At 43.4% G+C, this 13,439-nt stretch overlaps 1 protein-coding gene across 4 annotated transcripts in view; it reads right to left on the minus strand.

Moving 5' to 3' along the window:
- Positions 1-13,439, minus strand: part of fstl5 (follistatin-like 5) — a 740,079-nt gene that overhangs the window by 688,167 nt on the left and 38,473 nt on the right. For all 4 annotated transcript variants that reach the window (XM_055646031.1, XM_055646038.1, XM_055646027.1 and 1 more), the window contains one exon: positions 12,878-13,016. In XM_055646031.1, coding sequence (XP_055502006.1) covers positions 12,878-13,016 — 139 coding nt within the window. The remainder of the gene's footprint in view (positions 1-12,877; positions 13,017-13,439) is intronic.

Raw genomic sequence — 13,439 nt, forward strand, 5'->3', positions numbered from 1 at the left:
TAGCTCAGGCCCTCGAGTCCTGACAACATCCTCCTAAACCTTTGTTGCACTCTTTCCAGCTTAACAACATCTTTCCTCTAACACGCAAAACTGAACACAATATTTCAAACATACCAGGGGCGGAAAACCCGGGGGGGCCAGAGGGGACACGTCCCCCCCCCCCCCCAGGTTTTGAGAGGTGGGGGACATCCCCCCCCCCAGGTTTTTGTGATCCTAATTTTTAAAATCTCCGCTTTTAGCGCTAGATTGAGCCTCCGAAGCCTCGCGCGTGCGTGTGTGTGTGTGTGTGAGAGAGAGAGAGAGAAAGAGTATGTGCATGCACGTGTGGCCGCAAAAAAATTGTGTCCCCCGTCCCCTCCATGTTTTGATAGCGAGATCCGCTCTTGAAACATACCTCACCAATGTCTTGTACAATGTGTGACACAAAATGCTGGTGTAACTCAGCGGGTCAGGCAGCATCTCTGGAGATAAGGAATATGTGACGTTTCAGGTCAAGAACCTTACCAGTCCGAGGAAGTGTCTCGACCTGAAACATAACCTATTCCTTTTCTCCAGAGATGCTGCATGACCCATTCAGTTACTCCAGTATTTTGCGCCTATCTTTGGTGTAAGCCAGTATCAGCAGTTCCTTCCTACACGTCATGTAAAATGTGTGTTTGTCCTACTCTTCTCTTGAGTCATAGTATGATATAGTGTGGAAACAGGCCAGTCCAACTTGCCCACACATCCCAGCTACATTAGTCCCACCTGCCTGCGTTTGGTCCATATCCCTCCAAACCCGTCCGATCCATGTACTAACTGTTTCTTAAACGTTTGGCAGCTTGTTCCTTACACCCACCACTGTTTGTGTGAAAACGTTACCCCTCAGATTCCTATTAATTCTTCTCCCCTTCACCTTGAACCTATGTCCTCTAGTCCTCGATTCCCCTACTCTGGGCAAGAGACTGTGCATCTACTGGATCTATTCCTCTCTGTGCTTCTTGTTGAGTGCTTCCCATTTGAACCATGTCCCCAGTTTTCCCCACAGTTTTCCCTGTTAATTGGCTATGAGGTTTCACTTCATTCCTCAAAACCCTTACATGTAGCCCATGCAAAACTTTTCCAAGGGTTTTTTTCCCCCAAGGATTCCACAGGACTTTTATTTTTCCAGCAATGCCTTTGCCCCTCTTTCAGCGCATCTCCAGTATTTTTTCCCACTATAAGTATATGTGTTTGTTAAGATTTAACACCGAGTAAAAAGCTCCTATCCTCATCACAGCCACCTGACAGTCAATCTGTCAGTCAGTCATTCAAGCAAAAAGCTTGATGCTGTTATTTTCCAGTGTTGAAATATTCAGTGCTTTCTAAAAGCAGCTCTTGAAAGTTGCAGCCAGATCAGTGCAGTGTTCCCAGTTTACACAGGAGCAGCATTCAGCTGATGCCAATGATATGAAAATGAGCTGACCCACAGTCTAGAGAAAGGCCTCAATGTTGCAGTGGCACAGTTTTGGCCCAGCCTCACATCGCTGAGGGAAATGCCAGGGGCTACTTTTGTCGTGTGCTAGCTTTCATTTCTTTCACACACACTCTTCAGCTGTCTTCCACTCTTGCTTTGTAAGAATTTTCAAAAATTTGCTTTCTGTATTAATACAATGACCAAACTACAGAGTTGTAATTTGACCATCGACAAAGAAATGATGGCTGTTGACTGAACCGGCCAAGTCCAGGAGGACAGAGCTGCCGAAAGGGATCTGCACTGGTTACAAATGAATCCAAAACAAGGGATACATTCACTCACCAATCAAGCTGTTATAGGTACATGTTTCCATTACATTGGTGGACATGGCTAACCTACAGCCCTTTTGGAGACTAAGGACACACTGTGTTGTGTCGTGTTGGACTACAAATGTGCTAAATAGGATAAACTAAATGGAATAAAATTTGGCCACTCAAAATTAGGAATCTATTAGGCATTGTGGACCATCAGCAGTTGCAAATATGTACACTGTTACAACCTGTGACCTCAAAGGCCAATGTGTCTTGCATTCCACTTGTATTCACGAGCCAAGCAGTCAATGGGTCAATGCAAAATGCATACTTGCAGTAATGGCAGCCTAGACTAAAATGAAGTGAAGAACTGGCAAAAATGCAATACAGTAAAACTCAATTTCTACGTTGAAGAAACAACTGCAAAAACACTCAAAAAGTTCAACACATCCAGGACAAAGTAAACCACTTGACTGACACACCTTTCAACACCCAAAATATTAATTGCCTCCACCAGCAGCACATATTGGCTGTCGTCACTTCTGCAAAATACATTGCAGCTCTTCAGCTCGAATACACCAACAGTATTACCCATCTATGATCTCCAGCACTATGAAGGACAATGGCAGCAAGCTCAAGGGAACCACCATTGCAGGTTCCCTTCCAAGTCATACACCACTCTCAGAAGGAAATCTATCATCAGTCCTTCACCGCCTATGCGTCGAAGTCCCAGCAGGACTAAGTATTTCACAGTCCATGTGTCTAAGTACCAGCGGGATCACCTTCACCAGAAGGATTATAGTTTCTCAAAAAGATGACTTGTCACCATCTTGTCAAGGGAAATTAAGGATGAGTAATAAATGCTGGTCTTGTCAATGTTTTCCAGAGGTGACATTAGACAATAGGTGCAGGAGTAGGCCATTCAGCCCTTCGAGCCAGCACCGCCATTCAATGTGATCATGGCTGATCATCCCCAATCAGTACCCCGTTCCAGCCTTCTCCCCATATCCCCTGACTCAGTTATTTTTAAGAGCCCTAGCAATGTGAATAGCAATAGCGAGGTGAATAGCAATGTGAATAAACAAGGTGCCAGGATGCTGCATCCAAAGATGGTATAGCTGTAACAATGGGGTGGCAATTGTTACACTGGGAGTGACCCTGGTCTCTGTCCCATTCTTATTTGCCACAATATACTCAACTTTGCTGAGGGGAAGTGCCCAATATACGGTGCAAATATTTGGTCACAGACCCACCAGAGACAGAAGGTCTATAAGTTGATGATGAGGATTCCCAAACCAGGTATTAAATTCATTCTGCTTTCCTCTCTAAAAAAACTGGGAAATAAATTAGTCTGTGGATTCTATGGTCAAAATCAAATTTCATAACCAGTGCATCATGGAATGCAGCGTGCATTTTGAAAAAAGGAATGTGGCAGAGTGTGAATTCAGAATGATCATGGCTCCTCTCTGTGCAGCATGTGTACAGAGGTCAAGATATTGATGCGAGATAAGAAGCTTCTCATGACCTAGATCAATAAAGTTTCATGATAGGATGCTTATGAAGCAGAAAACGCAGCCAGATTTGCAACAGTGACATGACAGGACCTGTATAGTGTGTGGCAGTGGCTTGTAGTTCCTCTGGGAGATGAACACTGCAGCGCCATGGCCCATGTCAGCTGATCAGAGCCGCAGATGAGAAAAGCTGACAAGCAGCTTCTGTCTTAATCTCATCTCTAAATCCCTGGGACCTCACTTCACTAAATCATTTGCTTTCAACTGTGATTGCTAAGCACTCGCTGTGGTTATGTTTTTATAATGTAGTTGTACCTCGAGAGATGACGATTGTCCCAATAAGCCTTACAAATCCTTTCCATTTGTTGGCCATAATCCAGGTTGGGATCAACTGGGATGTTTCAGTGGAACACCAGCTCGACAGGAAGGTTCATTAAAATGACTCGGTTTAATCTTTCATCACACATGTGGGTTATGTACCTGATGTTGCTAGGTGATTACTCCCAGGTTTAAATCCCTCCTGTGAATTCTAACTCCTGTGAGAATCGTTCCCACCAAATAAGCAGCCCTTCAGCACCTCCCAGTATTGGCCCAGTGCAAATCAAACTAAAGACAGCTAACACAGCCAAGCTAAATCTTGCCCTCAACTAATTCTCGTGAACTGCTGTTATAGGCTAATTACCAGCAGGAGAAATCCAGGCAGTTTTGACATCTGTCACCTCCAGTCCAACTGCAGAAGTCTAATACAGCCACACCCGTTTGATTTCGTACGGTGCTTAACAAGCGAGAACTTGAAGATGTCAATTTGTGGTAATTTGGAGGAATTAAAAATCAATTATTTCAGGATTACTCATCTGGTCACGCTATTTACTTTCACCACTCTACAAAATTTGAGATGGGAAGAATCCTTTGAAGAATAAATGTTGGCAAAACATATTAATTCTTTTGATTTTTTTTTAAATGGAGTACAACAAAGGGGCTGCAAATCTTCAAGACACAGGGAGGGGAACAGAATTTGTGGACAGATGTTTGGTGAAATATAGATGTGCATGATAAATTGCTCTTTGGAATATTAAAATAATCAGAGGTATCTCTTAATGGAAAGATATTGAAAAGTATTGATGAATAGAAATACTTAACAATCATGTTTAACTCGTATGAAACAAGAATGCAGAAACATAAACTTATCATTAAAGCAAAGCATTAGTGCAATGGTTAAATAACCAAACAAGTGAATCTAAACTTTGTCTAACAATCCAAAAAACGTTGGCCTGGCAACCAGAAATTAAACTCAGTCAACAATTTAAATGTTAAAATAAAACTGAGCAGTTTGTAGCTGTAAATCGTCAAATAAAAAACCCTGTTCCTTAATTACTGTTCTGCAGGGAAGGATTCTTGCCCTAAGGGCCTGTCCCACGAGCATGCGACTGCATGAGGCGAGTGCGACCAAATCTAGAAGCGGGGGTCGCGCGGAGGTCGAGTGATCCCGTACGAGTTGACGTGAAGTTCGAGCGAAGTCCGCGGGAAGTTCGCGTTAGGCGTACCCCGTCAAGACGCTGCGTACGGCGTTGAGACGCTGCGCATGCCCGCCAAGGTGGTGCGTACGGCCTCAATGCGGCTGCGGCCCGGCAGGCCGTTGCCGCGCGGAATTTTTGGACAGTGGCAGCTTTTCGTAGCCCCGCGCGATGTCGGGACCAGCTCTGCACAGCTCCATACGGCTCCGGCGAACGAAGTGGGGCCGGCCCCGCGAGGCCGTACGGCTCAAGCGACCACGTTAGGTCGCGCTTGCCGTATGCAGTCGCATGCTGGTGGGACAGGCCCTTTACGCATCTGGTCTGACCTACGTGTAAGTCCACAGCAATAAGATTGTTAACTGCCCTCCAAAATAACCAAACACCCATTTAGTTGTGTCAAACCATGTTGGAAAAGGGTGAAAAATAGACACAAATGCTGGAATAACTCAGCAGGTCAGGCAGCGTCCCTGGAGAACATGGTCTCCGATTAGTCTTAAGCAGGGTCCCAACCTGAAACATCACCTATCTACATCCTTCAGAGATGCTGCCTAACCCGCTGAGTTATTCCAACACTTTGTGTCTTTTTTGTAAACCAGCATCTGCAATTGCTTATTTCTATAGGAAAATTATTAAATGCGACAGAACAAGTATTGACCTAGCCTTGGAATTCAAACACAGAAAAGTTGCTCAGAGCTCTGTCAATGTTGCTATGTATTCCTTATAAATCTCTGGGGACTGAGTTGATAATGGGAAAACAGTCTTTCAAACGAATTGAGTAACAAACAAATGGTGTCATACCAAATCGTATATTACAGAGAACGAACCAGATTCCCTAGATACATGGTCCCACTGGCTGGACAGACCCACCAAAGGATGGCACTGCCATAAAGCTGCTGCCGCACAGTGCCAGGGACCCGGGTTCAATCCTGACTTATGGCCCTGTCCCACGGTACCAGTTCATTCCAAGAGTTCTCCAGAGTTTAAAAAAAATCAAACGTGGTAAGCACGGAGAATGAACATAGCGGGTACGTCGGTGCAAGGGGCTTCTCTTAGGGGCTCGTAATGCTAATGGCAGGTACTAGGGAAGACACGCTAATGGCAGGTAAGCTCGGGAAGACTCGTGAAAATTTTTCAACATGTTGAAAAATGTCCACGAGAGCCCCGAGTGCCGACAAGCGGCCATTATCGTAAATCTCCGAGTTCGAATCAGGGCAAACTCGGGAGAACTCTTGGAATTAACTCTTACCGTGGGACAGGGCCAAAAGGGTGCTGTCTGTGCGAAGTTTCTCCATCCTCCCTGTGACAGTGTGGGTTTTCTCCGGGTGCTTCGGTTTCCTCCCACATTCCAAACATGTACAAGTTTGTAGGAGAATTGGCTTCTGTGTAGGATCGGAATGTGGGATAAGATAGTACTAATGTACGGGTGTTTGATGGTCAGCGTGGAGCCTGTGGGCCAAAGGGCCTGTTTCCATTCCAAACTCTAAACTCTAAAAGTGGCAGCACACTTGTGCAGAGGTGGAAGTCAAGATTGACTCCAGATCCCATAAAGTCTCACAACTTCAGGTAAAATTTGGGCAAGGAAACTTCTTCCTAACGAACAACTACCAATCCCTGTCAGCTGATGCAACAGCGCTGTTGTGAGATAAATGAAACTTTCACTACTCGTAATTAACTTAACTTTATTTAAGCTTTAAGCAACTTATTAATGCAATACACAAACTCAGAAACGTTTGGCAAACATGGCTGATTCTGCAGGCTTTTCCCGCCCGAAATACTTCGCACATGCGCACACTCCGGAAATGTCCTGCGCATGCGCACACTCTAGAAATGTCCTGCGCATGCGCACACACTAGAAGAGCTCCGCACATGCGCACATGCGCCCACTTCATTCTCCCCTCCTATTTATAAGTTGAGACGGTCAGGAGGTTTAATACGTCTTGATGACCGTCGCAGCACTGGAGCCTCAGGAGATACCGGTGTTTCAATAGCTGGGGGTAGATATATTGCTTGGTCATCAACTTCACTCATATTGTTATTTAGATTTTCAATTTTAGAATTTCTTGTAAAAGTTTCCATAGAGGATGCTGGAAGTGTTGGAGGAAATTCCCGATTAGTGTTATCAAGAAGCGACGGAGCTGACGGAGGAAGTTCTCGATTAGTGTTATCAGGAAGTGACGGAGCTGATGGAGAAGATGGACATGGTGCAAGGTCACGAAGTGAGACAGTTGACTGACGTCCATCCCGATACTTGATAGTTGCATAAGAAGGGTTGACATCAGTCAGTTCAACTTCATCAACAAAAGGTTCATTCTTATTTAATCGGACATACCGACGAAGCAACACAGGCCCAGGGCTCGTCAACCATGATGGCAGAGAGGTACCACTAGAAGAACGCCGTTTGAAGTTAAAGAACCGTTCGTGTGGAGTAGTATTGGTAGCAGTTGACAGTAGAGATCTGATGGAGTGTAATGCATCTGGTAGAACACATTCCCACTGCTGATCTGGTATATCATTCGACTTTAAAGCCAGTTTCACTGCTTTCCAAATGATTCCGTTATACCTCTCAACCTGACCATTTCCAATAGGATGATATGGTGTTGTTTTACTTGTTGCAATTCCTCTCTTAGAAAGGTAGTCCTTTAAATCTTTTGACATGAATGAGGTGCCCCTATCAGAATGTATGTAACTTGGAAATCCACAGAATGAAAACAGTTGATCTAAACATTTGATAACCATAGCAGCTGAAATATTTGGACAAGGAAAGGCAAATGGAAACTTCGAATATTCGTCAACTAAGGTAAGTATATAAACATTTTGAGGATGGTAAAGGCCCTTTGAAATCAATACTCAAACGTTCCATAGGTTGAGTAGCTTTGATCAATCTTCCTTCTTCAGGACGGAAGAACCTTGGTTTTAATTCAGCACAGATTCTACATGAAGCACACGTCATCTTCACATCTTCTGTAGAGAAAGGTAAATTTTTGGAACGAACATAGTGTAACAAACGAGTGACTCCAGGATGACACAGCCCATTGTGAAGATCAGTGAGTGCAGAAGAATGAACAGAGGCACAAAATGCTCGAGTTAATGTGTCCGGAGCAACATTATCCTTACCAGGGCGGTACTCAATTGAATAACTATATGCGGATAATTCAATCCTCCATTCATGAATTTTACTATTTTTAATCTTCGTTCGTTTCCGATTATCCAGCATAAAAGCCACTGAACGCTGATCTGTTATCAAAGTGAAGTGCTGGCGAGCAAGGAAATGACTCCATTTCCTCACTGCTTCAATAATTGCTTTAGCTTCCTTTTCGACGGATGGGTAGTGCAATTCACTACCTTGGAGAGTACGAGACATGAAAGCCACTGGTCGTCCTCCTTGATTTAATGTAGCTGATACTGCTAAATCAGAGGCATCACATTCAACAACAAAGGGGAGATCCTCATCGATGGCGTGCAATGTCGCAGATTCCAATTGTTTCTTTAAAGAAGTAAAGGCACCAATTGCTGTAGAGTCAAGGGGGAAAGATTTCGCTCTAATCAAAGGTTGAATTTTGTCAGAAAAATTTGGTATCCATTTAGCATAATATGCAAACATCCCAAGAACCCTTCGTAGAGAGTTTAATGTTGCTGGAACAGGTATCTCTTGGAGTGGGCGGAGTCTTTCTGGATCAGGCTTGATTATATCATTTCCAACCCAATAACCAAGAATATTAATTGATGATACTGATGTTATTGACTTAGCCTCATTTAATGTTAGATTTTTAGAATGTACAACATCTAAAAACCGTTGTACATTTTCATCATGTTCAGTTTGGTCTTTTCCTGCAATAGTTATATTATCAAGATAAGGGAAAGTATCTTTAAGGTTTTCCTGTTCAACAAGTTTGTCCATCTCTCTCTGAAAAACAGCCACGCCATTAGTTCCCCCAAAAGGGAAGTCTGCGCTGCCCTGATAGCATTTCCCTGCATTTGCTTTTTACGCAGTGTATTGTCTTTGATTCCTTCGTTTTTTTCTAGTTAAGTGTTTTTGTAGAGAATTAGGCTGTGTTTATGTGGGGAAATGGGGAAAACGGGGGCTGCTGTCACTCCCTTCGGGGGAATACGAGGTATTTTGTCGCCCCAAGCTCCGTGAACGCTGAGGCCTTTGAGAGTAACGAATGCAGAGTCTCTTTCTATGTCTCTCCAACAGGTCCTTAACCATGACAACTTGTGCCCTCCCGGGGGAAGAACTGCGTTCTCTGGAATTCCCTCCCGAGGGAGGAAAGATTGGAGTGGCCTTCTGTGTTGATAAAGGCACTCCCATCTGGACTAAAATGTCTTGATTTTGTAGCAATTGGCTTGCACTTCGGAGGATAAATTAGTGAATAATGGAGGACATTCACAGATGCTGCAGGCCCAGACCACACAACGGCACTCCCGTGGCTTTGACAATACAAGATCAGGCATAGTGGAGTGGCCCAGCCCGATTTGAAGTGATCACGTGAGTTTCTGGAAATCCTGACCTGGGACGGTGCTCTGGTGGCTGGGATTTTTCACCAAGACACACGTTGTCAGCGCTACACAAATTTGCCCAGAATACCTGGGTTCAGCCGCGGGCCAGCGGCTGCGTGTTGAAGAATAAGAGTGCGGCAATTCGACCACCCCGGGCCGCAGTATTTTGACCCGGCCCGTTCGCGGGGTTCGGTGAGCTGCGGGACTGTTTGTACCATTGCCCGGTGGGGAATTGCCTCAGCGCAGAGGGAGCAGAGGGAGAGACTACAACCCTAAGATTTTTGCCTCCACCACAGTGAGGAGGTGTTTGGAGGACTCACTGTGGTGGAAGTTAATTTGTGTTTATTGTTGTTATTATTGTATCATTGTATGTATGACTGCAGGCACGAAATTTCGTTCAGACCGTAAGGTCTGAATGACAATAAAGGAAATTCAATTCAAAAGGAACTCTGCAGTAGTGATATAATTTCCCATTTGCTTCAAACGCAGTGTATTTCTTCTCTGATTCCTTCAGAGGAATTTGATAGTGAGCACTTTAAGTCAAAAGTAGAGAATATCTTATACTTAGCTAATGTATTGATAATCTCTTCTATTCGAGGTAATGGATATGCATCAAGCTCCGTGAACTGGTTTATAGTTTGAGAGTAATCAATGCAGAGTCTCTTTCTATGTCTCTCCAAGGGGTCCTTAACCACGACAACTTGTGCCCTCCAAGGGGAAGAACTGCATTCTATAATCCCCTCTTGTAAAAGATTAGTTACTTCTGTGTTGATAAAGTTCCTATCATTTTACTAAAATGTCTTGATTTTGTCGCCATTGGCTTGCACTCGGACGATACATTAGTGAATAATGAAGACCATTCCCCAGATGCAGCAGAAAGACCACACAATACTGGTGGCTTTGACAATACAAGAGACCGCATAGTTCCTCATGGCGCCGACTGATCTGTGCAGTTTCTGGAAATCCTGACCTAGAATTATATCGCTACACAAATTTTTCAAAATACCAAGACATACAGATTTAGAGCTAGTTTTGTTCAGAATAAAGTCTACAATACAAGATCTTCTAAGTTGAGTATTGTGAGGGGTCAGAGCCATCGAGATTTCTCTATTTGAAGGAATTCTAGTTAGAGTTAATCGGGACACAACTTGTTCACTTATAAAACTTTCTGAACTGCCAGAATCAAGTAATACATTAAGTGTAGGGCCATTAATGGATACCGTTGTAGCTGCATGAGACAAGCTCTGAGGAGATGCAGCTGTAATTGCACATAAAGAGGGTGTGTATATGGCAGCAGTCGCACTTTTAGTCGTTGCTTTGGACCTGCATACTCTAGAATAATGTCCCTTCTTGCCACAACTATTACAAGTTGCCTCTCGAGCAGGACATGTCTCTCTCTTATGAATATTACCCCCGCAAAAGTAACAGTTCCTTTTTGAATAATTATATGCTGCAGCAAGGGCACCTTTATCAGTAGAAATTGTTTCCGTTTGCTCCATATTAGTACGTGGGTAAAATTCATTTGTAGTAGTTGCAGCAGAATACACATTAGATGAGCCATAAGCATCTGAATTTTTCTGAGCCAAGTCTAAAGAGTAAGCTTGATTGTAAGCCGCCTGTAAATCCAAGGTTTTGTGTTGTAATAGTCTCTGTCGTATTAAAGGCGATGCCAAACCATTAATAAACGAGTCTCGAATAACTTCCTGTCGATATTGATCAGCCGTAACTGCTTTGAAGGCACAGTCTTTACTAAGTCTTTGAAGTTCTTGTAAAAATCCATCAAGTGACTCACCAGGTTTTTGTTTCCGAGTAGCAAGGAGGCGTCGAGAGAATATCACGTTGGGTGTCTTAACGAAAAGTTTGCTTAGTACATCAATAGCAGAATCATAAGTTGTACATTCCTCTATGTAATCATATACATCAGAAGAGACCAAGCTTATTAATGTTTTGAGTCTGTCTGGTGCATCATTGCCACACTCATCAAAGAAGTTATTTAGTATGCGAAGCCAGTGCTTCCAATTCATTGCAGTAGCAGGTGAGTTGGGATCCAGATCCAAGCGTTGTGGTTTCAGTAGCTTCTCCATCCCAAGTCGGACTGTTTGACTTCTGAAGATAAGTTGCTTAAATTGTTGTGAGATAAATGAAACTTTCACTACTCATAATTAACTTAACTTTATTTAAGCTTTAAGCAACTTATTAATGCAATATACAAACTCAGAAATGTTTGGCAAACATGGCTGATTCCGCAGGTTTTTCCCGCCCAAAATACTTCGCACATGCGCACACTCCGGAAATGTCCTGCGCATGCGCACACTCTAGAAATGTCCTGCGCATGCGCACACACTAGGAGAGCTCCGCACATGCGCACATGCGCCCACTTCAAGCGCTGATCTGTGAACAGCAGCTCACTGAAGAATCATTGAAAGCAGCATAGAACAACCATGAAAATCCAAAATACTTCAGTTGCTGAACATCTGAAGTAAAAACGGAATAAAATTAGAAGCATTTATTTAGATCAGGCTGTGGCAACAGAAACATCAATAACATTTCAGGCAAGGAACATTAATCTGAACTAGGGAAAGAGAAAGATAAAGAGAAAAGTTAGATTTAAGTTGTAGAAATGGTGACTGAGGAATGGACAGGACAAAGGCCACATCACTGATAGGATGAGACGGGGGTTGTTATTCTAATAATCCACTGAGGCCCTGTATTTGACAGGTTACTGAGAGCACTTGGAGAGAGAGAGAGAGAACACAAGTTACAGTTCATGCTAATGCAGCACTGTAGAAAATGCCCAGCAGATCAACCATACTAGTGGAGAGAGAGAAACTGAGTCAATATTACATTTGGACAATGTACAACACAACTGATCATGGAAAAATCAATATTTATTTTATGTTTCAGCTCCAACAAAAGAAAATGTAACCACCTTGCCTTTGGTATTGAATGACATTTTAATTGCCATGTACTTCTCTACCATGTACTTTTCCTGGGTTGGGGGGGGGGGGGGGGGGGGGGGGGGGGGGGGGGGGGTTGGGGGTCGATTGTCATAATTAACCTAAAACTCAGCTGAACTAGACACATGAATACTATGTCTACAAGCGCAGGCCAAAGTCCAGGTATCTATCCGTTGACAAGTGACTCGTCTCCAAGTGTTTGCAAAAAAGAACAATTAAAACAAAGATCAATTGTGTGGCATGGTGCCGCAGCGGTGGAGTTTCTGCCTTACAGCGCTTGCAGTGCCAGAGACCCGGGTTCCATCCTGGCAACGGGTGCTGTCTGTACGGAATTTATGTTCTCCCCGTGACAGGGTGGGTTTTCTCCGAGATCATCAGTGCCCTTCCACAATCCAAAGACGCACAGGTTTGTAGGTTAATTGGCCTTGGTATATGTACAAACTGTCCCTAGTGTGTGTAGGATAGTGTCCATGTGCAGGGATCACTGGTCGGTGCAGACTCGGTGGGCCGAAGGGCCTGTTTCCATGCTGTACCTCTAAACTAAAACGATGAGAACATTTTGTCAACTGAAGCTAAGCTTGCATTCATTTTGCTTACTTTGGCTTGGAAATGTACACATAAGGAACTAGTATAAACAGAGTACAGACTGTACCTTATGACGAAAACGAATTAACGGCACAAAGTGTTTCGGACCAAATCCTTCTTTAGTCGGCCCCCCGTCAATGCTCAGGAAGATAACACAAAGTAATAAAAATGTCGTCCACCAGTCCGGCATCATTGTTAGTCTTTGCCTGAAAGCAAAAAAAAATGTAAAATATGAAGAATTTATGTAGGATATGTAGAATTTAATCACTTATCAGATGTTTGACTAACAAAATTAGACATGAAGTTACTGAATTAATAGGTAACAATAAAATTACCATAGGCTTTGGGAAACAATGATCAATAACCACTAAATGTTTATTTTCATACCAATTGCTGGTTGGTATTTTGTATCAGCCCTTTAGTTTGTGACTACTTTCTTCAAAACACTTTCTGCATCCATTGGTGAAAATTATTATCATTGCAATAATGTTTGTTTTGGTGATTATAAACCAGAATGCAGGCCCCAGTGGGACATGCGATTGTTGATTAAAATTCCCCAAATGCGACTTGTCTCTTGTGCCCAGTGGCCACCAACTCACTTCTACTTTGGCCAGGACTCCTGGCACAAA

The sequence above is a fragment of the Leucoraja erinacea genome, chromosome 1, assembly GCF_028641065.1.
Source record: "Leucoraja erinacea ecotype New England chromosome 1, Leri_hhj_1, whole genome shotgun sequence".
NCBI lineage: Eukaryota > Metazoa > Chordata > Chondrichthyes > Rajiformes > Rajidae > Leucoraja > Leucoraja erinaceus.